The 25,514-nt window shown below is 39.3% G+C and overlaps 1 protein-coding gene across 11 annotated transcripts in view; it reads left to right on the forward strand.

Annotated features, from left to right (window-relative positions):
- Positions 1–25,514, forward strand: part of TNRC6A (trinucleotide repeat containing adaptor 6A) — a 131,798-nt gene that overhangs the window by 100,752 nt on the left and 5,532 nt on the right. For 4 of the 11 annotated variants that reach the window (XM_043978548.1, XM_043978552.1, XM_043978551.1 and 1 more), the window contains 11 exons: positions 895–1,037; positions 1,413–1,559; positions 1,724–1,861; positions 8,280–8,408; positions 8,512–8,589; positions 8,891–9,101; positions 10,893–10,925; positions 12,321–12,452; positions 18,753–18,911; positions 23,061–23,201; positions 25,402–25,509. In XM_043978548.1, coding sequence (XP_043834483.1) covers positions 895–1,037; positions 1,413–1,559; positions 1,724–1,861; positions 8,280–8,408; positions 8,512–8,589; positions 8,891–9,101; positions 10,893–10,925; positions 12,321–12,452; positions 18,753–18,911; positions 23,061–23,201; positions 25,402–25,509 — 1,419 coding nt within the window. The remainder of the gene's footprint in view (positions 1–894; positions 1,038–1,412; positions 1,560–1,723; positions 1,862–8,279; positions 8,409–8,511; positions 8,590–8,890; positions 9,102–10,892; positions 10,926–12,320; positions 12,453–18,752; positions 18,912–23,060; positions 23,202–25,401; positions 25,510–25,514) is intronic. The other 7 variants (XM_043978550.1, XM_043978553.1, XM_043978557.1 and 4 more) reach the window with 4 other exon arrangements.

Consider the following 25,514-nt stretch of genomic DNA (forward strand, 5'->3'; position numbering starts at 1 on the left):
TTATGGCTTCTTGCGCACTTCTGCGTTATTCTTTGTTAAAGTATTCTACATGTCTGTCTTATCTCCCTTTTACACTGTAAGCTTCATGAAAGTAGACACCCTATCTGTCTCACCCAACGCTTCACAGAGTGTCCTGCATCTAGTGGGGTCTCATAAATAATTAAAAATATGTTTGAGTTTTCAAGTAAGACTTTAATAGAAGTCAAAAAACAAGGGACAATTTTTTAAAAAACTACAGTTGCAATTTAAGTTAAGAATTTGTTTCAGTAAGATTCTTTTAAAAATTAGACAATATGTTTTTGATTAGACAACTCAGGAATCCTCCAACCAAACTATTTAGGTCTTTCCAAAACATAATTGTATATGTGGAACCATAGTAAAAGTGTATGAGGCAGTATGTTATACTAGAAACCCCAAGTTCTAGTCTCCCTCTGACACTCACCAGCTGGTTGGCCTTGGGCAAATGAAATGACCCCCTCGAAGCCTCAGCTTCCTCTTCAGGAGAAGGAAAGTGTTCATTCAACCTGTTGAAATCTGAAGTCCCTTCCAGCTTGGAAGCAAGGTTACTCGTATAGGACATAGATCAGTGAAGAAACTTTTATTTTCTAATGTCCTACTTAAAACAGAAGTTATCTTAATTTGAAAAGGCTACCTGGGGACAGCTAGGTGGCGCAGTGGATAAAGCACTGGCCTTGGATTCAGGAGGACCTGAGTTCAAATCCAGTCTCAGACACTTGACACTTAACTAGCTGTGTGACTGTGGGCAAGTCACTTAACCCTCATTGCCCTGCAAAAAACAAAACAGAAAAGGCTACCTTCTGCTCGCTCACGAAATCAACAGCTCTCTTGGCCATTGCAATCAACCCTCATAGTCTCCTCTTCCTTGTCTGTTAGGAATGTTACAGGACAAACGAATGGAGAGTGATAAGCATAGCCTAAACATTGGCGATTACAATCGAGTGGTAGGGAAAGGCCCTGGTTCTCGTCCTCAGATTTCCAAAGAGTCTTCCATGGATCGCGGTCCTTACTTTGATAAGGTAAGCAATGGCTTTTCTTTTTTGAATAAACAAATTGACTTAACATAAGGCACGTTTTCACATTCACATTATATGTAGAACTCTGTAAGTCTGATGCCAAAATGTACCATTCCCATGAGACATCTGTACTCCATTGTCCTTTTTAATGCATTTGCTTATCATAGAAATTAAATATATGCCTTCCTATTAATCCATATAAAATAGTTTTGTTTTTGCTTGCCTTAGAAGTAACACTAATCTGATGTCTTCTGTTTTCTACTTGTTTCCTGTTGATGCTGGAATTTCATGTGACTTCTCTTCTGTTCCTGGCAATGATTTCTCCCTCCTACTTGCTTGCTTGGCTGGTGTTGCACATCTTTCTGTCTGTCCAATCAGGATGGCATTGTAGCAGACGAGTCCCAAAACATGCAGTTTATGTCCAATCAAAACATGAAGCTTCCCCCTTCAAATAGTGCACTACCTAACCAAGCCCTTGGCTCCATAGCAGGGCTGGGTATGCAAAACTTGAATTCTGTTAGACAGGTGAGTGCTTATCTGTATATACTTTAGGTGTTTTCAATGAAATAACCTAGCCACTCAGATCACTTATCTTGAGTTTTTGTCTTCAAATCAATAGTGTCATAGTGTCTTCCTGTGGTAAGGCAGTGGAGTGTTTCTCACTAAAGAGTTCCAACTTCTCTTTGTAGAATGGCAATCCCAGTATGTTTGGTGTTGGTAACACAGCAGCACAACCCCGGGGCATGCAGCAGCCTCCAGCACAACCTCTCAATTCATCTCAGCCTCATCTCCGTGCTCAAGTGCCTCCTCCATTACTATCCCCTCAGGTAAATTCACTTCATTTCTTTGACGTGTGCTTCTTATGAAACGTCCTTCATATATCTTAATTACTTAATAGACTTCACATTTTAATTACTTAGAACTTTAAACCAGAAGACAACCTTGCTAGTGTAACATCTAGCAACATCTTTGAGTAATACCCAGGGTCAGGTTATCCAGAGTAATGAAGGACATGAAGAATATGGAGAAGTAGGATGTAAAGTCCTCAGATATAGCATGCAGTTAAGAATTTTTAATTGAATTGATAAAAATAAGAGCCACAAATAAGCTAAAAAATTTGGGGCAAAAAACGTAAACAGCAACTTCAACTCGGCACCATACAGTCTGACAGTATGGTACCTGCAAAGTGTTAAACAGTAATTCAGAGAAAGGATAATTTTTGGTTAGAGAGGCTTCAGAAGGCTTCCTGAAAGAGATAGCATGGGAACCAGGTGTTGAAGGATTTGTATGAATTAGTTTAGTGGGGCAGGGGAGAAGAACAAGGGAGGGAAGGGCATTACAAGCAAAAACGAAGACAACATGTGTAAAGATAGTCAGGAAGGTGCAAGGCATATTCACAGAATAACAGAATAGTCATCTTTTTTTTTTCCTGATAAAAGTATTTTATTATTTTCCAGTTACATGTAGATATAGTTTTCAACATTTGTTTATATAAGATTTCCAATTTCAAATTTTTCTCCCTCCCTCCCCCCTTCCCTAGACAGCAGGTAATCTGATATAGGTTATATATATATATAGGTTATATATATAATAACATTAAACATATTTCTGCATTAGTCATGTTATAAGAGAAGAATCAGAGCAAAAAGGAAAAACCTCAAAAAAGAAAAACAATAGCACCAAAAACAAAAGAAATAGTATGGTTCTATCAGCATCCATATTTCCACCATTCTTTTTTTTTCTGGATTTGGAGAGCCTTTTCCATCATGAGTCCTTTGGAACTTTCTTATACTGTTGTATTGGTGAGAAGAATTTAATCTATCACAGTTGATCAACACATAATGTTGATGATACTGTGTATAATGTTCTTCTGGTTCTGCACATCTCACTCATCATCAGTTTGTGCAAGTCCTTCCAGGTTTCTCTGAACTACCTCCTGCTCATCATTTCTTATAGCACAATAGAATTCTAATAGTCATCTTTTTAAATGCTTTTTTTTTCATGTGTTGATATGCCATGCACATGCTGTGCCCTTCCCTTTTTCCCCCTCTCCCTTCCTCCCAGCAATTGAACAACAGCAACAAAAATAAAGGTCTCATTAACAAGCATCATCTAGGCAGCTAGATGGCGCAGTGGATAGAGCACCGGCCCTGGATTCAGGAGGACCTGAGTTCAAATCCGGCCTCAGACACTTGACACTTACTAGCTGTGTGACCTTAGGCAAGTCACAACCCCCATTGCCCTGTAAAAAGAAAGAAGGAAGGAAGGAAGACAAACAGACTTGGAGGGTAAATTGAGGCCAGATCATGGAGAATCTTAAATGTCAGGAAGAGAGGTGCAAATATTATTTAATAGGTTATAACTTTTTTCAGCAACAGGACGAAATAAGGAATCAAAGAGTGTGCAGTATACAAAGCACTGGGCTAAGTGCTAGGGCTACAAATAGAAAAGTGTGCTGTCTTTCCTCTCCTGGAACTCATGTTCTAAGGTGAGACAGAATACCCGAGGAGGGTTTCAGCTGCGAGTCAGGTGGAGTGGTCTGGTTACCTCAGTGTGCAGAGGCAAAGCAGATGGTAGTGCATCATCTTTATCATCGTTCCCATGGAGAAAATCAGAGAAGCTTCTTGTGTGGAGCCATTTGAAGGTGCCAAGGACTTGGGTAAAAAGAGCTTTCTTTCCTGGGTTTAGCTGTGACTATAGCACCTGCAGGGTGGACGCTAGACTACAGCTCCATGGGTGTTGGTTGCCAAAATGATGGCTACAGGCACTGGGCTGGAAGCATGTCATTTCCAGGGCTCTTCAGAGTCCTAGACTCTCTCTGTCAGGGTCTGAGGGGAGGTGGTGGTCAAAGCAATGGAACTGAAGACAGATTTGATTTGTCTGGAACATGTTTCTGCTAGGCTGGGTAGCTTGCATGCCCAGCAACTGAGTGGCAATTGGTCAGCAATTGGTGGGGATGACTAAGCCCTTCTTCACAGTACTTTCTTCTTTGGGTGATGGATGTGAAGCCTAGGCTGGAAGAAGAACCATTTGGCCAGGGTGGGGCAAGGTGGAATGCTTCCACTGCTAGGGCTCTTTTGATAGCATTTGGTCAATCAATCATCAGTTGTAGTTGGTGGTGATAAGGAGGGTTGACCCCTTTTCCACGGTGATTTATTTCATGTCTTTGGTAGCTGGACTAAATACCAGTCCGGTGATTTGAGAGACACTGCTATTCTCATGCTTTGTGGGTTGTCTCCTACAAGATCTGAGGTAAGGAGGCAATATCAGTCAAGGTAATGATGATGGTTTGATTTCCCACCTCTCTTTCCTACAAACGTTCATTAGAGGGGGCAGCTAGGTGGTGCAGTGGATAAAGCACTGGCCCTGGATTCAGGAGGACCTGAGTTCAAAGCCAGCCTCAGACACTTGACACTTACTAGCTGTGTGACCCTGGGCAAGTCACTTAATCCTCATTGCCCTGCAAAAAAAAAAAACAGTCATTAGAATACTTTTAGAAAAATTACTTTAGTAACAGTATATATGGTAGTTTGGAATAGGTCCACAATTAGAGGCGTTTGGACCATTAGGAAACTGTTTCATTAGTCATTCCAAAAAAAAGTTGACAGAAGGTAGCAGATACAACAATGTCTTTGGACCATTTAATGACTGATTGGATTCCAAAGGAAAAACCTAAGATTGGCCAAGATATCGAGGAAAAGGTTTTAGAGGAATAATAGTGACTTCTGTTTGGACATAGTTTAAAGTATCAGCAAGTCATCTAGGCGGAGGTGCAGGTCTTCTGCTAGGTGATAAGTATTAACTGGCAATATAAATTTATGTTTTTGTTGTTTTTTGGTTTGGTTTGTTTGTTTTTTGCAGGGCAGTGAGGGTTAAGTGACTCACCCGGGGTCACACAGCTATAAGTGTCAAGTGTCTGAGGCCAGATTTGAACTCGGGTCCTCCCGAATCCAAGGCCAGTGCTTTATCCACTGTGCCACCTAGCTGCCATGGCAATATAAATTTGAACGAGATCTACATAGAGAAGGAAAAAGTGGTCAGCTAGGTGGCACAGTGGATAAAGCACTGGCCTTGGATTCGGGAGGACCCGAGTTCAAATGCGGCCTCAGACACTTGACACTTATAGCTGTGTGACCCCGGGTGAGTCACTTAATCCTCATTGCCCCACAAAAAGAAAAAGAAAAAAGAAAAAATAAGAGAGTCAAGAACTGGACACTAGGGAATGCAAAAATTAGGGAGTAAAAAAGAGGTAAGGAGCAAAGAAGTAACTCAAAAGATAGACTAGAAGAGAGCCAAACTAGATTAAAATGTAATTGGGGCATTTATCCCAAGAAAAACAGCTTTAATCTCCAGAAGAAAACCAAAATGCCATGAGATTTATGCTGTATTGACATCTTGCCCTAAATAAACATACAACATTATAGTAATTTATCATGGGCAACTAATGACCAGAGAGAAGATTTTTGGCATGATTTTAAATACACTGACACGTTACTGTTGGTTAAATTTATACATGTTTTAACTGCAGAAATTCTCTCATAGAAATAACCTGCAATAAGTTGAAATGCATACCCTTTTGAACACTTCCTGTTCTCATGTATAAATTAAAATGTTTGCTGCATTTTGCAAAATGTCCATTCTCCAAAAATGTGTCCGTGCAGTGTAGTAAAGGTTTAGATGAAACCCCATAATGATAGTGGCATACTGTCACTTAGGTTTCAAGCAGCAAAATAAACAATGCAGCTCAGAAATTTTAAAAAAAGAAAAGGGGGCAGCTAGGTGGCGCAGTGGATAGAGCACTGGCCCTGGAGTCAGGAGTAACTGAGTTCAAATTCGGCCTCAGACACTTAACACTCACTAGCTGTGTGACCCTGGGCAAGTCACTTAACCCCAATTGCCTCACTAAAAAACAAACAAAAGAAATTGTAAAAAAAAAAAAAGTAATTGGCAAGTATTGAACAAAAGAAATAAAAATATGATACAACATAGATACGGTTAATTTGAGGTTTTCTAGTTCAATTTGCAGCCCTCAAGGAACCTTTTTTGTTTGAGCTTGACACCACTGGTCAAGAGCCAGGAACAGACTGGATCTCAGAAGCCGATGAGAAAAGATTTTCTAGAAAGTACTATTTTACAGAAATTGAAGCAGAAAAGGAAAAACAGAAAGAACCATTTTATTTGACTAGTGGGAAATTATTGGTGACTTTCAAAAGGACAGGTTTGGTGGAAGAGAGACAAGTGATTCTGGGGACTTGAGGAACTAATATGTAGTAAAAAAAAAAATTGGAAGCTTGAGTACAAATGCTTTTTCAAGAAGCTTTCTAGTGAATTGGAGAAAGGGTGATTGTAGAATTAGGAGGATGAAGTGGGTTTTTAGAAATTTTGTTTTTAGGATGAGAAAACTGGAGCATACATTTAAGTAGAGTGCCAGTGGAATAAAAAGGTTGAAGATTTAAGGGGGCAGGAGTTAGATAGTAGATAGAGCAGTGCCTTCTAAGATGTAGAACAAGAGGATAACAAGGTTATATAGATAAGTTAGCCTTGGAGAAAAGAAGACCTGATATTTACCCCTGAGACAGGAGGAAAAGAGAAGACAGTTGGAGGTATAGAAAAACAAATTAGCAAGGATTTCTGAACAAGAAATAATGTTGAGTGGGAAAAGGCGTTGGATTTGGAGTCAGAAGTACACAGTTTCACATCATAGCTCTACCACTTACTTGTGAGGTTTGTAAATTACCCAACCCCCAGTGTCCAAATGTTGACCCTCTTCCTTAGGCCTGTTAATTGATATATAAAATGAGGGACTTTAACTAAATTACTCTGGCCCCTTCCAACTCTAAATCTATGATCTATGAGCATTCAGATATCAGCTGAAGTTAGCATTGTGAGATCAGTCTGCCCGGTGGGGTTTTTGTTTGTTGTTTACTTTCTTCTATTGATGTTTGGGAGACTGGAACAGGAGTATAGAAAATTAAACACTGATGTTTACCCAGGGGTTTAAGAATGGGCAAGGACAGGTAAAATGGAAGAGGTAGGTTTGTTGGATATTTACAAGTACATTTATGTAATAACTAGACATAGACTCCTTGTGGTCTGGTTAGGAGAGAAAACAAAACCATGAGGAGATTGAGAAAATAAGAATGAGTCATAGGAGTAGGAAGTTTCATACACGGTAAAGACCAGATTGAATGGACATGTAAAGGTTAACTAAAAGATAGGAAATTGTCATCAGTGAGGGGAATTTTAATTTCAGACCTTAGAGATGGAGTATTGAGTGTGATTGACAGAGATAGGCTGGGAAAGAGTACTGAGCTAGATGCTAAAATCCTCAAAAACAAATATAAACAAATTCCCATCAACCACTAGAAAAAAAGGAAACAATAAGTGACTTATTTGGGCTTCAAAAAGAAATAGAAGTTGGGGGCAGCCAGGTGGCGCAGTTGTGGCCCTGGGTTCAGAAGGACCTGGCTTCAAATCCAGCCTCAGACATTTGACACTTTACTAGCTGTGTGGCCCTGAGCAAGTCACTTAACCCTTACTGCCCTGCCAAAAGAAAAAAGAGATAGAAGTTATGTCTGGAAGTAGCAGTGGGGAGCAAGAAGTACATAGACTCTTTCTCTTTACCCCCTTACTTGCAAAAGTGGGAAAAGGTGCATCTGCATAGGACAGGGTTACAGAGCAAGTTGAATCATTTAGGTTTTACTTTAAGGCAAGCACCTGGAAGGAATGCTGAAAAAATTAAAATGGAAAATGAAGGAGAGTTTACTCACTTTAAAAAAAAAAAAGTATTCCAATGGGCATGATGGAAGGAGTTAGCAGCATAACATACAGGGCTGATGAGCCTGGGAAACTAAACTGTAAGGATGAGTTTTTGAGAGATGTCAGGAGAGTGGGGTTTGTATCTATAATAATTTTATAAGAACAGAAATGAAATAGCCAAGATAATGGAAGGTAAGTTTTATGTTAGCACTAAGTGTGGAGAAAGGTGAAGATGTAGTAGAGACAGCTGGGTAGATAGATTGAAAGCGTATGTCCAGCAGACTAGTTCAAAATGGAATTCTAAGGTTTGGTTGAATTAGTATTGCTCCTGCAAACTTATCTTCTTAGGTACTTGGCTGGATCTTATGAGATAATCAAGAGCAATTTCTGGTAATGGTAGTTGAGGCAAGCTGATGCATGAGGCCATGTTGAACTGAATCTCTGGATTGGAAAATACCATTAAGTCACCAATTTGATCTTTTTTAGGTTCCAGTCTCATTACTGAAGTATGCACCAAACAGCGGTGGCCTGAGTCCACTCTTTGGCCCTCAACAGGTAGCCATGTTGAGCCAGCTATCCCAATTAAACCAGCTTTCTCAGATTTCCCAGTTACAAGTAAGTGAAATAATAACCATTGCAAATTTGCAGAGTTTGATCATTTTAAAAGCACTCAAAAATATTTTTAAACATATTATGAAACGTTTTTTCTTACCTCAAGCGATTGTTGACCCAGCAGCAAAAGGTGCAGAATCAGAGAAGCATGCCTTCTGGTGGTCGACAGCAGCAAGAGCAGCAGGTATTTATTATCTTGAAGAGTTTCTCTTGAATATTAAAGCAGTCTTCATTCTAAGTAAATAGTATATCATCCCAGTAGAACAAGGTAGTCCAAATGTTTTAATGGTAGTGAAATTTTATAATTCTACAACTGAGTATTAAATGCCTAGCCTTTGCTAGAAATTATGTTGCTGGTATACTTTGTGTTTATACAGTCTCCTTGACCAGAAACAAGCAGTTGTCAAGGAAACACTAATGAGTAGTTCTTCCTAAAGATTTCCCCCCCTTAAAATTACTCATCTTTTTTATTTGTTTGCTTTAAGGGTCGACCTCTTAGTATGCAGCAGCAGATGATGCAACAATCTCGTCAGCTTGATCCAAACCTGTTGATGAAGCAGCAAACTCCACCATCTCAACCACAGTCGCTCCATCAGCCTGCCATGAAATCTTTCCTTGAGAATGTCATGCCCCACACTACACCTGAACTGCAAAAAGGGCCATCACCAATAAATGCTTTCAGCAACTTCCCTATAGGTGAGTTTTTCCTTCTTAGCCCAATATAACAGGTTGATATATACAACCTCCTCACTTACCATTACCTGGATTTTCCCTTTCTCAGAAACAACATTGGCTATAATCTTTTTAGTTTTTCTTTTATTAAGAACATCCTTAGTGCTTTACTTATGCTCACCTTACCACTGTTCAGGAAACAAATTCTCCAACCATATAATTTCAATAGGTGAAATTCTTTTTTTCTCCTTGAAATACTTTTAAAACAGTTATAAATTCTAAGTTGAACTATCTTCTTTTTTTTTATTTGTAATAAAGTATTTCATTTTTTTCCCATTACATGTAAAGATAGTTCTCAGCTTTTGTTTATACAAGCTTTCCAATTTCAGATTTTTTTCCCCCTCCCTCCCCCAGACAGCAGGTAATCTGATATAGGTGTTTTTATAAAAAATAGTATGGTTCATTCAGCATCTATACTCCACAGTTGTTTTTTTTCCTAGATTTGGAGATCCTCTTCTATCATGAGTTCCCTGGAACTCTTCTGTACCATTGCATTGGTGAGAAGAATATAAGGAATAGTCTACCTTTCAGATCTTTGGAAAGGAAAACAGTTTATGACCAAACAAGAGATAGAGAATATTATAAAATGCAAAATGGATGATTTTGATTACATTAAATTTAAAAATTTTTGTACAAACAGAAGCAATGCATCCAAAATTAGAAGGGAGGCAGAAAGCTGGGAAACAATTTTTTGAGGCCAGTACTTCTGATAAAGGCCTCATTTCTAAAATATATAGGGAACTAAATCAAATTTATAAGAATCCAAGTCATTCCCCAATTGAGAAATGGTCAAAGGATATGAACAGGCAGTTTTCTGATGAAGAAACCAAAGCTTTCTATTCCCATATGAAAAAATGCTCTAAATCTCTAATGATTAAAGAGATGCAAATTAAAACAACTCTGCGGTACCACCTGACACCTATCAGATTGGCTAAAATTACAAAAAAGGAAAATAATAAATGTTGGAGAAGCTGTGGAAAAATTGGAACACTAACGCATTGTTGGTGGAGCTGTGAACTGATCCAACCATTCTGGAGAGCAATTTGGAATTATATCCAAAGGGCGATAAAGCTGTGCATACCCTTTGACCCAGCAATACCACTTTTGGGTCTTTTTCCCAAAGAAATCATGGAAAGGGGAGAGGGACCCACATGTACAAAAATATTTATAGCTGCTCTTTATGTGGTGGCAAGGAATTGGAAGTTGAGGGGATGCCCATCAATTGGGGAATGGCTGGACAAGTTGTGGTATATGAATACAATGGAATACTATTGTGCTGTAAGAAACAATGAGCAGGAGGAGTTTAGAGAAACCTGGAGGGTCTTGCATGAGCTGATGATGAGTGAGATGAGCAGAACCAGAAGAACATTGTACACAGTATCATCAACATTGTGTGATGGACTATATTCTTTTCACCAATGAACTATCTTCTAATACCTCTTTCTTAGTAGGATATAGATTATATGATTCATCATAAGTGAAGTTGAAATTAGAATCTTGGAAACAGTGTGCCAGAGATAGTAGTACCCCACCGAAGAAGTAGTAGGAAAAAATTATGTTTATTGTATTTAAATCTTACCATTAAATTATTTAGGAAATTGTCATGTATACTGATGATTTTCACCTAGTGAGTTAAAATTATGTTAAGCAGTACTTACTGTAAATGAGAAAATTGGGATGGGTGGAAGAGAATGCCATTATCAAATGCAATAGCCTTTCTGTCTTTTTTTCTCCCCCTTTTTCCTGTGTCTCTAGGCTTTTATCCAATTTCCCCAGTGGAAAGTCCAGGCTTGTATATTTTCTCCTTTCTTAGGTCCCTTTTAACATTGCTCCTTTTATATCCCTTTTGTGCTCCTCATTTTGCTTTTCCCCTGTATCCCTTGACGTTTAACTTCTGGTGTGGGTTTGTTGCTGTCCCAACTTTGTTAGTGAGAGTACATTCCATGATGTAGCTGGGGGGAGGAGAGGTAGACAGACCCTTCTGCAGTTGGGTTTCTGACAATCCTCAGTTTCAACTGTATTGAGATAAAGCTGCCACCTACTTGGGATTATTAGAGTCGTGATAGATACTACATTTCCAAAGCAGCATTTTCCTTATCAGTTAGCAGTGTAGCTGTTCGAAACTGCAAGCAATTCATTTGCTTGAACGACTTTGAGATATAATACTGTTCTGGTGGCAGATGAGCACCCACTGAAAGGACAGTAGTTTACAATATAGTAGCATAGCTTGCACTACTAGTAAAAGTATTTCCTACCTGCTGCTAGTATGAGGGATTAATATCTCCAATTTTATAATTCAGTGGAGTAATAAGGCTCTATATGAAATTTTACTTTGTAACCATCTTTTCTAGACAAATCTTTTGTCTGTCAATATGGAAGAATTCTTTTACCTGGCCAAAGGAGCCTTCCCAACATTCATATAAACACCAAAATTCTCATATAAACATCAAACCTAACATGTTTGGGCACATATATTATTGCTAGCTGAAAAAAATTGGTGAATTTTTTTTAAAGTAAAACAAGAATATTAACTTTTAAATGATTCTATTATCCAACCAAGCAGGAAACATGAAATTATAAACTTTGAGTGCAGCAATATTTAATACAGATGAAAAGTACCTGAAAAATTATGTCTAGGTTAGGAGTTAGATAAAAATCTTGATAATTTAGCCTTGTAAAACAAGGAAACAACAACAACAATAAAAAGGTTGTGGTTTACCATAAATCAGAAACATTCATGGGAAGAAATAAAGATTTCTTAGGTGATAATAAGTATAATCAAGCATTAAAAATTGTTGATGAATTTATAGCTAAGTGCGGTGGTTAGAAACCTTTTGCAATGGACTGGAAATTAGTTTAGTTACATGTGTTCATTTGGGCTTTATTTAATTTTTATTTCTTTTTTCCCTCTCTGTTGGATAACTCGATCTTCCTCATGACTCTTTCTTCTGGCATTTTTGCATGACTTTAGCTGAGAGCCCAGTCTGTTTGCACTGACTGCCTTGCTTATGTCTAGTTATGTTGGCTGTGCCATAACATTTGAAAAGCAACATATTTGTGGAAAATTAAGGAAAATTGAAAGCATGAAATTGATCAAATAAATATGCTTCTTTGAAAAATAGCATGTTTTTCTTCTGTTACCCTAACTTTTATAAGTTAAATCTTTTTTTTAAATTATCTTAGGCTTGAACTCAAACTTGAATGTAAACATGGATATGAACAGTATTAAAGAGCCACAGTCAAGACTGAGGAAATGGACTACAGTGGACAGCATTTCTGTGAACACATCATTGGATCAAAATTCCAGCAAACATGGTATAAAAGATATTGTTGGGTTTTGATTTCATGATATTACTCTGATGTTATTTCAAGCCAGATTCTTTCAAGTTGATCCCACTCACTCCTTCAAATTACATTTTCTATTTATACCACCACACCACCAACACCAATTAGGCCTTAAGGATAATTACAAAACTAAATTGAACGCTGTCTCTGATGAGGGCAAGTGGAGTTTTACTCCATATTCCCCCGTCTCTTCAATGAAAAGCAGTTGTCAGTCTTCATCCCTTTAACAAAGACAGGCTAGTCCATACAATTGCATTGCTCAGCTTCATTTTAGTGTTTACATTGCATCACTGCAGTCATCATATATGTCATTTCCTTCTTTTCTGCTATTTTAGTCTGCATCAGTTCATGTAAGTTTTTCCATTGGTTCTCTGAATTCTTCATATTCACTATTTGTTACATCATAATAATATTTATTACATTCATATTCCACAGTTTCTTCAGCCTTTCTCTGGTTACAGGCTCTCACTTTTTTCCAAGTTTTCACTACCACTCAATGTATTGCTGTGAATGTTTTTTAATATTCAGCACAGTACTTTCTCTCCTTGGTTTCCTTGTATTATGTGCCAGCCATTGTACTAAACACTGGTAATCTAATCTCAATCGAATTGGGGAGACCACATGCAAACAACTATGCACAGACAATCTATATATAGAATAAATAGAAAATAACCATTAGTGGGAAAGCACTCAAATTTAAAAGGTCTGAGAAAGTCTTGTAGAAAGTAGAATTTTAGCTGAGACTTGAAGGAATCCAGAAAATGGACATGAGGTGTAAGAGAACTCCATTTATGAGGGACAACCATTGAAAATTCCCAGAGTCAGGAAATGCTGTGCCCTGCTCTAAGAATAGCTAGAAGACAGTGTCACTAGATCATAGAATACATGTGTGTGGAAAGTATATATGGGGGCAGCTAGGTGGCGCAGTGGATAAAGCGCCGGCCCTGGATTCAGGCGTGCCTGAGTTCAAATCCAGCCTCAGACACTTGACACTTACTAGCTGTGTGACCCTGGACAAGTCACTTAACCCCCATTGCCCTGCAAAAAAGAAAAGAAAAGAAAGGGAACCAGAGGGCCAAGGGGGGAGGGGACATGAAGCCTGGACAGGTTTGGAAGGGCTAGGTCATGAAAGGCTCTGATTGGCAAACAGAGAGTTTTCTGTTTGATCCTGGAGGTGATAATGAGTCACTGGGGTTTATTGAATAGGGGAGGTAACATGGTCAGACCTAAGTTTTAGGAAAATCACTTTTGCAGCTGAGTGGAGTAGGGAGAGACCTGTGGCAGGAAGACCAAGCAACAGACTGTTGTTAATAGTCCAGCCATGAGGAGATGAGGTCCTGTACCAGGCTGGTGGTAGTATCAGAGGAGAGACGGGAGTATATTCAAAGAATATTATAAAGGTAAAATTGACAGGAGGCAACAGATTAGAAATGAGGGATGAGAGACTGAGGAGTCAAAGATGGCAAAAAGGTTGGAAATCTGGGGTACTGGAGAGCATAGTGGTATCCTCAACGGTAACGGGGACATTTGAAAGGGACAAGAGCTTGGGGGAAACGATGAGTTTAATATTGGACAGGAATTCTAAGTATCTAATAGGCAGATGGAGATGCCAGACTGAAAGTCAGTCGGGAAAATAATGTCATGGAAACCTAGAGAAAAGAAAATATCAAGAAGTGGGTCAAAAGCAGCAGAAAGATAAAGAAGGATGAGGATTGAGAAAGGGCCACAGGATTTGGCCAGTAAGTAATCATTATAACTTTGGAGAGAACGGTTTCAATTGAATGTTGAGTTTGGGAGCCAGACTGAAGAGCGTTAAGAAGAAAGTGAGACAAGAGGAAGTAGAGGCACTTAGAGATTGCCTTCTCAAGGAAGTCAGCCACTAAAGGCAAAAGAGATGTGAGGTGGTAATTGGCACTGAGAGTTCTTTGAGGATAGAGGAGCCATGGGCATATCTGTGGGCAATAGAGGAGCAGCCAGTAGACAGGGAGAGATTGAAGAAGGGGACAGTCTTCTGGAAAAGAAAGGATGGAATGAGATCATTCGTGAATGTAGAGGGGTTGGCCTTGAGAAGTAAAAGGATCCCCCCACCATGTGAGACAAGGGTGAAAGAGAAAATCTTAACAGAAGGAATCTGGGTAATATGTGACAAGGAGGAGGAAAGAAGAGGGAGCTCTCAGTGAGAATGGCCTGGTTTTTTCAGTAAAATAAGAGGCAAGGATCTCAGCTGAGAGGGTGGAGGGAAGTGGAAACATAGGTTTAAGGAGGGATAGAAAGGTTTGGAAGAGCTGCTGTGAAGGGGGGAAAGTAGAATACAATTTCCTAGCAGCAGTAAGTGCCCAGCTGAAGTTAGAGAACATAAGTTAGTAGTGGACTCAGACAGCAAGGTTGTATGACTTTCTCTACCTTCATTCAGCAGCACATGCATAGGAACAAACTTAGCAGATTTGGGGAATGATCAAAAACTGAGGCTGGAGGGTATAATCAGTGATATGATAAGGGGGAAAGAACTCAGGAGGCCAGTATAGAATTGAACTAATTCACCAAGGGGTCAAGAAAGGGAAAGGAGCGATTTATAGCTAGTGCAGAGGCGGTAACCCAGGGGAGAATGGAACATTTGAGATATTGGAGATCACAGTGTGGACAAAGAGCAGGGTTTGGTATTGGGAAGCAGAGAGAGAAGTAGAAAGCCAATAGATTGTGATTAGATACAGGAATCTCAGAGTTCATGAATATGGAGGTACCACATTTGTGGGTGATGGCAAGATGATGAGTATGACCATCTTTGTGTGTGGAGTGGAGGAGGTTTTAGGAAAGGAATAATTTGTAGAACTAGGAGTTTAGAGTGTTTGCATATCAGTATGTATGCTGAAGTCCCCTGGTTTGAGGTCACGAAATGGGGAGGAAACAAAGATTTTGAGCCAAGTCATGAAGTCATATAGAAAGGAAAGGAGTGTCCCAAGAGGTCTAGGCATCATCGACTGGAATTTTGATATACAAAGGCTAAGATGTTAAAATTATAACAATCAGAGTGACAATAAGCTAAAGGTCACACAAATTGATGCCATGCTGTCGTGGTTAACAAATGGGACATTTCTCTATAATTCATGCTAATTGAAGAACAATCTAGATAAATTTGGCATATAGGCAAGCTTGCTTGCTAAACTTATAAGACTAAATATCATTAAAAGTATTTGGGGGGGGCAGCTAGGTGGCTCAGTGGATAGAGCACCGGCCCTGGAGTCAGGAATACCTGAGTTCAAATCCGGCCTCAGACACTTAACACTAGCTGTGTGACCCTGGGCAAGTCACTTAACCCCAGTTGCCTCACTAAAAAAAAAAAAGTATATGGTGGGGGGGCAGCTAGGTGGCACAGTAGATAAAGCACTGGCTCTGGATTCAGGAGTACCTGAGTTCAAATCCAGCCTCAGACACTTGACACGTACTAGCTGTGTGACCCTGGGCAAGTCACTTAACCCCCACTGCCCCGCAAAAACAAAACAAAACAAAAAAAAGTATATGGGGGAGGGGCAGCTAGGTGGCACAGTGGATAGAGCACTGCCCCTGGATTCCCGAGGACCTGAGTTCAAATCCAGCCTCAGACCCTTGACACTTACTAGCTGTGTGACCCTGGGCAAGTCACTTAACCCCAATTGCCTCATCTCCCCCCCCCCCAAAAAAAAAAGTATATGAGCACAGTAGAAAGAAGCATTGTGCAATGATCAACTGTGATAGACTTAATTCTTCTCAGCAAAACAGTGATCCAAGACAATTCCAAAGGACTCATGATGGGAAATGCTCTCCACATCCAGAAAAAAGAACTGTGGATTCTGAATGCCAATTGAACCATACTGTTTCTACTGTTTCTGCTTTTTTTGTTTGTTTGTTTTTCTCTTTTGAGGTTTTTGCCTTTTCTGATTCTTCTTTCACAACGTGACTAATGCAGAAATATGATTAATGTGACTGTACACATGTAACCTATATCAGATTGCTTTCTGTCTTGGGGAGAGGGGAGGGCAGGAAAAATATTTAGAACTCGAAATCTTTTGGGGTGGGGGAATGGGGGTTAAGTGACTTGCCCAGTGTCACACAGCTAGTAAGTGTCAAGTATCTGAGGCCAGATTTGAACTCAGCTCCTCCTAAATCCAGGGCTCGTGCTTTATCTACTGTGCCACCTACCTGCCCCATGGAACTCAAAAATCTTATAAAAAGAAATGTTGAAAACTATCTTTACATGAAACTGGGAAATAATATTATTTTTTAAGTATGTAAGCTACTAAACTGATTTAATAATCATCTTTTTTTTTTTTTTTTTGTGAGGCAATTAGGGTTTAGTGACTTGCCTAGGGTCACACAGCTCGTAATTGATAAGTGTCTGAGGCCGGATTTGAACTCAAGTACTCCTGAATCCAGGGCCGGTGCTTTATCCACTGCGCCATCTAGCTGCCCCAATAATCATCTTATCAGCATAATTTCCCAAACCCCAGTTTGGTGGGTCTTGGATAATTGGTTTATTGTGAGGGGGTGAATTTTCTCCTTTTATCAAAGGGACGTTCATAAGGTTTATGACTTAAAGTTTATTTACCAAAATTACTTTGGAACAACTTCAGTGAAATGTTAATTAATTCTCTTGTTCATTACAAAGTCCTCCAATTCGGTGACACAGGGTGGTGCCTTCCAGCATCTGGTATCAGCAACCAAAATGGGCTTTTAGGGACAAATTAGCTGAAGTTCTTAATTCATACCCCAGTCTGAATGAATTCAGAGAGTTTTCATTGAAAAATTACTCTGAATGTTCTTGAGGTAGAGGGCAAAAGAATGGGATAAAACAGGGCCACTCCTCCAGTCATATTTCTTTTACCAAAAAGATGATTTCTTGACTCCTAAGTCAAGGGGAATTCAAAATCTGATTTCTCTGCTCCAAATAACCTCGACAGATAAGCTCTACATTGCTCCTTCTGATGTTTCCTCATATGTATAACTCTATGGTATGGTATTAATCCTAAAATCCCATCAAGCTACCCCTTCATTCCAAAACTCCTTTTTTTTTTTTTTGCAACAAATAGAAGTTTTGAATTGCTTTATTACTGGGATTTTCTTCATTCTGAAAAAAAAAATAATGGAACCTATTTATTAGTACCAGAAATTTAGGTGTAAATATATATTTCTCTCAAATTGGCATATATGCAGTTTCTTTTAAAACATCCATTATTATAAGTATTTTGGTCCCTTGTATCATGTAGCTTACTCTGACGTAAAATAAGTTCTTACCAGGGTAGATTGAAGCCACAACCAGGCATATTGTGCTTCAGTTTTCTGCTGTGTTGTTCCTGGCCATATCCCCAGACTTCCAGTTCAACCAGTAATTTGAAGTCAGGATTAAACATGACTATTTCTATGTTGCTGGAAAGAGGGTGGGTGGAGGCTCTTTTCCTTCAAAGAAAGTTTAGCCATCAAACTCAAATGTTGAAAGAACAACAATTTCTAGTTCAGTGAGCATTTGTTAAGCACCTGTAATGTGCCAGGGCCCTGTGCTTGGCACATTGGGAATAGAGAATAGTCAGATATAAAAAGTCTCTGCCCCTAAGGGATTTTACATTGAACTGAAGACATACAACATGTGCAGGTCTTTCAGAGTGGTTATTGTGTAAATTGTTCTCCTAGGTCTGCTCACTTCATTCTGTAGTCTCTGAATTCATCCCTTTCAGCATTTCTTCTAGCACAACACCATCATTACTCACAACATCAAAAGGCAATACATTCCATTTTGGATTAAATAATAGTTATTATTAAGTTCTTCCTTATATGCCTTTCTAGCATTCAGAGTGTCCGTCCCAAGAATTTTAATGCAGTTTTAAGCTTTAACAACTTTTTTCTTTTTCTTTCTTTCTTCTTTTTTTTTTTTTTTTTTTGGTGGGGCAATGAGGGTTAAGTGACTTGCCCAAGGTTACACAGCTAGTCAGTGTCAAGAGTCTGAGACCAGATTTGAACTCAGGTCCTCCTGAATCCAGGGCTGGTGTTTTATCCACTGCATCTCCTAGCTGCCCCTCAGCTTTAAAAACTTTTTAAGCCATAGTAGCTTAAAATTGCACTGGGATTTTTGAGACACCCTGTGTATCCTGTGTGAAACTTGGGATATATGTTCAGTTATTTTGTCACCTCTGTTCAAGAAGTGCTTTTGTAGAACGTCTTGGAGGTTATTTTGTAACTTAAGATATAAATTGAATAATACAGATTCACTTAGGAGAAAACAAACTTTGTTTTCTTTTTTAGGTGCTATTTCAAGTGGTTTTAGGCTGGAAGAGTCTCCGTTTGTTCCATATGAATTTATGAACAGCAGTAATTCACCAGCCAGTCCTCCTGGTTCAATTGGGGATGGCTGGCCACGTGCCAAATCGCCTAATGGCTCTAGCAGTGTTAACTGGCCACCAGGTAAACATTAAACTGTTTTGTTTTGTTTTTTTCATTATGATGAAGCATATTCCCTCATCGCTATTGAAATACACTTAGAAATGGCAACTACCTCAGTTCTCTTCAGGTCTGTTATCTTGAAAGTATTTATTATTCCTTATAGCAAATCATCCTTCGTGTGGTAATCCTAGTGATGCAGAATAACCAGCGAAGTGAAAACCACTCCCAGTCCCCTGCTCCCTGTCTGCTTTCTCACATCTCCTTCCAAAGTCCCTGTCCAGCTTTATCTGCCCCTTCTGATTTGCCCTTTGGAGTCATTCCTGATGAAATTTTCCTTCTCCTTAGGATCTTTTCCTCTCATGTCCCTTCTGTCTTCTGACACTCACAGAAATTTGGCATCTCTGCATCTCTGGCCTCCTCTTCAGTGGCTAATGTACTCACATACCCCCACACTGGCCTGAGAAGAGGCATGGTCATTCTTGCTCCCCACTTTCAGACCCTCCCTGCCATCACCTGGGAACTTCTCTCTGAAGTTTGTCTCCTCTCAACATATCACCCTATCAGCCACACATTGGTGACAGTTCTTCACCAGCCCCCAGGTCATTCTCCTTGCTTTCTCAAGGAGTTCTACACCTGTCTGACAGTTGTTATCTCCATCACGACCCTTCTCTTCCTTATACATGGAGACTGCAGATATATATGTTGTTGTTCTCTCAAACACCTCCACCTCCCATGACCTCTACTTTCACTCCACCTCTGCCATGCAGTGATGGTTACACCCTTGAAAGAAAGAAAGAGGATAGAGCACCGGCCCTGGAGTCAAGAATACCTGAGTTCAAATCCGGCCTCAGACACTTAACACTTACTAGCTGTGTGATCCTGGGCAAGTCACTTAACCCCAATTGCCTCACTAAAAAAAAACAAATAATAATAATAAAATTAATTTTAAAAAAAGAAGAAGAAGAAGGAAACAGTCATTTCTTAAGTGCCTTTTATGTGCCAGGCATTGTGCTAACCTCTTTTACAAATATTCTCATTTGGTCCTCAAAACAACCCTGGGCAAAACAAAACAAAAAACAAAAAAAACAACCATGGGAGGCAGATGCTGTTATTATCCTCATTTTTTCAGATGAGGAAATTGACACAAATAGGGACTAAGTGACTTGCCCAGGTTTGCAAAGCAAGTAAGTGGCTGAATATGAACTGAGGTCTTCCTGACTCCACGGCCAGCACTCTACTCACTGTGCCACCCAGTTGTCTTGATCTCGCCATCATCTAGAAGAATTCACTTCCTTTATCATGAACTTTGACATCCTCTCTTAACCATAATCTCTTATCCTTCCAACTCTTCCTATTCCTCATTCTTCCTTAACCTGTTCTATGTCCATAAAGTGACTTCAGGCCTCTCCATCCTCCACTGTTCTTCCAGGCTGTCATCCCTGTACTGGCTTCACTCTTCCCTATCTTCGCCATGTAGTTAACCACTTCATTTATATACCAATTCAACTATATACTGTGTTCTACTCTCAAAATTCTTGCCCCTTTATGCTATCAGTGGCCATTCATACCTTTACCAGAACTCAACCCTGGATAACCCAGTCAACCCACTTCCTCTGACCCTGCTTACAACTGTTAAATGTCACCGAAGGAAACTACCCAACCACACTACTTCAGACTTGTGTTGTCCAATATCACGTGGGCCCTCATTGCTGTGATCATGATACTCCTCTATTAATGATTCCTATCCTCCACTTCCAGTAACAGCTATTCTCAACTCTCTCTTCTCTCTTCAAGATTTCTACTCCCACTTTTCTCCTTTCCCTCCTCCTTCACTTCTCTTCTACCTTTAGAAACCCCTTTACATCCTTCATTATCTCCTCCTTTGCCCTAGTCTCTGATGAAGTCCCTGCTCCTCCTCAAACATCCCTTATTTCTAACCTGCAATCTGCAGGCATACTCAGATTTCACCTATCCTTAAAAAACTTTCATCTGACGATCCATCCCCTAAAGCTGTTGTCCTGTCTCTCACCTACCTCTTGTAACCCAAATTACTGGAAACAGTCCCCTGCTTTTGCTGCCTCATTTGCTTATTTCCAAGTCATTTCTCAGCTCCCTATAACTTTAATTCCACTAAACGGGAACTGCTTTCTTATAGAGATTTGTTAGCTCTTTACTAACCTCATCTCAGCCTCTTAATCTGATGGCTTTTCCTCATTCTTCTCCTTCTTAACCTCTCTTTAGCCTTTGACACTTTGGAACAAACCCTCCTTGTGGGTATTTTTTATTCCCTCAGCTGTCATAACATTATTTTCCTTAGCTCAATTCCTACTTGTCTGTCTGATCATTCTTCATGTCCTTTGCAAGATCGTTACCTACCCAGTAAGGTTGAATGAACCGAGGGCCCTGTCTTGCATGCTTTTCTCTCTCCTCTTTCTCATTTTTAGGACCTCATCAGCTCCAATGGAATCAATTATCATCTCTATACAGATTACTCCAAAATCTTCATCTCTCTAGTCCTTACCTCATCTATTCCCTTCTCTCTGCTCAGTCACCACCCTTGTTCTGGCATTTGCCTCTCCCTTGAACTAATTGACCTCCCTGTCTCAAATCTCTTCCCTCTCCTGTTTGTCCTCTCCACAGCTGCCCAATTCATATTCCTAAAGGCCGGGTCAGAAAGCTCCATCAGTTCCCTATTGTCTCTAAGATAAACGACAGACTCCTCTATTTGGCATTTAAATCCCTTCACAGTTTGATTGTAGCCTACTTCTCCAGGTTTACTGTAGATTACTCCTCCTCATGAACTCTTATGGTTCAAACTAAACTAACCCATTTGCTCTTCCTCTTGTACAAGATCCCATCTCCCATCTCAGTGCCTTTGCCTAGGCTGTCCTCCGTGCCCTTAACATACTTTTGCCTCAGCTCAGGTGACACTCCCACCCTCCCTGCTAGTACCCTTCCCTCTGTTTGAACGGCCTTCAGAATTACTTTGTATAAACCCTGTATTTACTCACAGGTACACATTTAGTCTTCCTCCAATAGAATGGAATTGTCTTGAAGGCAGGAACTTTTATGTCCTTCTGTCAGCAATACCTAGTACCTAGTAGAGTAATAAATGCTTGGTAAATGCTTAATAAATGAATGTCATTGTACCAATTTGATAGTATTTGCAGTGGTTCTAGGTAATTTATAGTATAGATTTATAATATAGGCATGACTTCTTAGGTTGTTGTTTATCTTTCTATTTTAACATGCTTTCAAATCTTCCTTTTTCAGAATTTATATGAAGAAATGTGTTTTTGTTCTATGATTTTTTTTTGTAGCACCAAAGGATTTAGAGTAGCAATTCTCAAACTTTTGGGGCTTAAGACCTGTTTATACTCTTAAAAATTACTGAGGACACCTCTCCAAAGAAATTTTCTTTATGTGGGTTATATCTCAATATCTATTGTATTAGAAATCAAAACATCTTAGTATTTTTTGAAAAAAGTATTAACCTTGCAGGTTCCCTGAGAAGGAGTCTTGAGGAGCTCAGGGGATCCTCATAACACACTCAGAGAACCACTGAGAGACCTTACAGATTTTTAGTCCGGTTAACCCCCTTATTTTATTAATTTATTAATGAGGAAACAAAATAGATAAATGAAGTAACTTGTCCGGGGTTACAGGTACTCTGACTTCAAATTCAGTTCTCTTTCTGCTGTAGTGGAGTCCACGGCAAATATTACCAAATTAATCCATTTAAAAATATTTTTTAACTCACTATATACCCAAAATTCAGTGTAATCTCTAACTCTAGGATGTGTATATAAGGTATACAAACCAAACCTATTTAGTGTATAAATCAAAGGGAAACATTTTAATCAATTGTCATTTACTGCATTTAAAAACCACCTGCAGTTTTTCAGTTAAACAGGGTCAGAGAGAGAGAGAGAAACAGAAACTCTTCCAAATCTGCCCTCATTCCAGATAGAAAGTTTGAGAAAAGCACTATCGTTCTTTTCTAAATCAAATATTTCAGTATTATCTATATTAATTAGAATCTAGAAATATCTTCTGAAGAATTTTTGCAGTTTGCACAACTACATAAGTAGAAATTCTTATTTTTTTCACTGTGAACTATGGAGTAATGTTTAAGCTTTTTTTTAATATTTTCTGATTTGTCATTTATAGAATTTCGCCCTGGTGAACCATGGAAAGGTTATCCAAACATTGACCCTGAAACTGACCCTTACGTCACTCCTGGCAGTGTCATAAACAATCTTTCAATTAATACTGTGCGGGAAGTTGACCACCTCAGGGACAGGAACAGTGGTAAGTAGATAATACAAAAGTTAGAATTTATGGTGATATTTGAGGGACCTGATTTGAGGATGAATCAGAGTTGGTAGAACTTAGTGTTTGTGGGGTAAGAAGAGCACAGGCTTAAGCACAGCTTGTTAAAGCCAAGGTTCAGTATTACCGGTTTTAATTTGTAGCACATGCAGAATTGCATTACAAGTATAATGACCCATTTAATAGGTTGTCCACTAAGAGCATCATTATTCCACAAATATAGCTTTACCATATATTTGTACAGTCATAATGGCTCACATTTTCATGATACTTGGTTTGCAAAGTGTTCTTCTCAAAACAACCCTGTTAGGTGGGTAGTTTTGGTTTCTCTTCTTCCGCCCTCCACACTTTAGAGGTGAAGAGAAGGTCATATGGCTAACAACTCTCAGGACCAGGGTTTGAGCACAAATCTCATTCCAAGTCAGGCACTTTTTCCACACTCTATACCACACTCCATTAAGTGGCAGTTAGGTCTAATAAAACATTCATTCCCAATCTAATAAACATTAATGCAAGAACAATGATTAGTGTGAGACATGGGTTCTTAACCTAGGGTCCATGAATTTGTTTGTTTTTATTTTGATAATGATACTTCACTATAATTGGTTTACCTTCTTATCTTGTGCATTTTATTTTATCTATTTTTAGAATATCATTCTTGGGGGGGGGGGTCCGTGACACAAAACAAGCTATGGACCCTTCTGTAGATACTTCAAACAAAACAGATAAACCAAAGTACTTCCCTTGTTTAGTTACTTCATTCAATCCTAAATATAAAGATCCTTCACATTGTCATAAAACAGTGGATAAAATAGCTAGCTTGTATGTAGAGGTTACTAGGTGCCAGGCACTGTGCCAAACACTTATTCTCTCATCTGATCCTTATAACTACCCTGGGAGGTAAAGGCCGTCATTATCTGTGTTTTGCAGATGAGAAAACTGAGGCAGACAGAGGGAAAGTGACTTGCCCAAGGGTAATAGGATAAAAAAAAGTATAATAAATTGTCTTCCAAATGATGTATAAAGTGAAGTTTTAACAACTGAAATAATGGAAATTTAAAGCTAAGAATGGACCTTATTAATAATAAGAATAACATTTCTGTTGCATTTTACAGTTTACAATATACTCTCCCTATTTCACAGATGAGGTAAAGAGGTAAAGCATAAATAATGAGGGGTAGAACCAAAACTTGGACAAAGAACTTATTAGTCCCAAACGGAGTGTTCTTGTGTGTCACAGAACCTCTCTTAAAACAGAGGCCAAAATCACATACCATGTTGAAGGAGAGCTGGGATCCCTATCGTGTTGGAACGTGTTTGTGTCCAAGCTCCCTCACTACACCCCACCTCCAGTCAAAGAGGGGACTCACACTGAGGAATGCCAGCTTTGAGGTGGAGACGCTGGCTCAAAACCAGGTGTTCTAATCAAAAGTCCATTGCTTTCTCTACAACTGGATGCTTTACTACAAGATAGTAATGAAATATTGTCAGAGAAGCCATGGGGAGAAACTTCCTAGGAGAGGGCATGAGGTCATGAGTAATCTTAAAGAATAAGTTCTAGTAGAGATGGAAGGCAGGTTGTGGAGAGTCAGTCTTTTTTGTTTTGTTTAATCAAGAAAAGGATGGAAAGAAATAAGAACCTAGCTCAGAGGTGATTCAGTCCCATTCATTTTGAGGAAGGTCTAATGGTGAGAGGTGGAGCAGGTCATTTTGTGGTGCTCTAGGAAAGGAAATTTTTCTTCCTTTTTTTTTTCTTCCTTTTTTAATGGTAAGAGTTTTAACTGTAAAACCACAGCCACCTGGCTGACTCATGAGAAAGCATGGACAGGAGAGGGAGAGCATATGTTCTCACTCATGTGAGACTAATTTGCAAGTTAGCTTTCTAAGGACATCAGCTGGGCTCATGGTCAGAATGTTAATGCCACAGGGGGACCTGAGAGATCATCTGTTCCAGCCCCTTTGTTGGACAGAAGGAACAGTTCTGTAGGAGGGAAGTGATTTGCCTAAAGTTACACAGTTTGTTATGGCAGTGATGTGTGCTACATTTTGCATGTTAAATCCTGTCTTCTATTCTGTCATGTTTGTCTATTTGAATTTCATGGAATTCTTCCCTTAGAGTAAAATGCCGTATAATGTGTTACTGTCTCCTGAACTAAGTCGAGTATTCCCTTCAATACAGGGTCATCCTCATCTCTGAACACCACGCTGCCTTCAACTAGTGCCTGGTCATCCATTCGTGCCTCCAACTACAATGTTTCCCTCAGCAGTACAGCACAAAGCACTTCAGGTAGC

Source organism: Dromiciops gliroides, chromosome 1 (assembly GCF_019393635.1).
Source record: "Dromiciops gliroides isolate mDroGli1 chromosome 1, mDroGli1.pri, whole genome shotgun sequence".
Taxonomy (NCBI): Eukaryota; Metazoa; Chordata; class Mammalia; order Microbiotheria; family Microbiotheriidae; genus Dromiciops; species Dromiciops gliroides.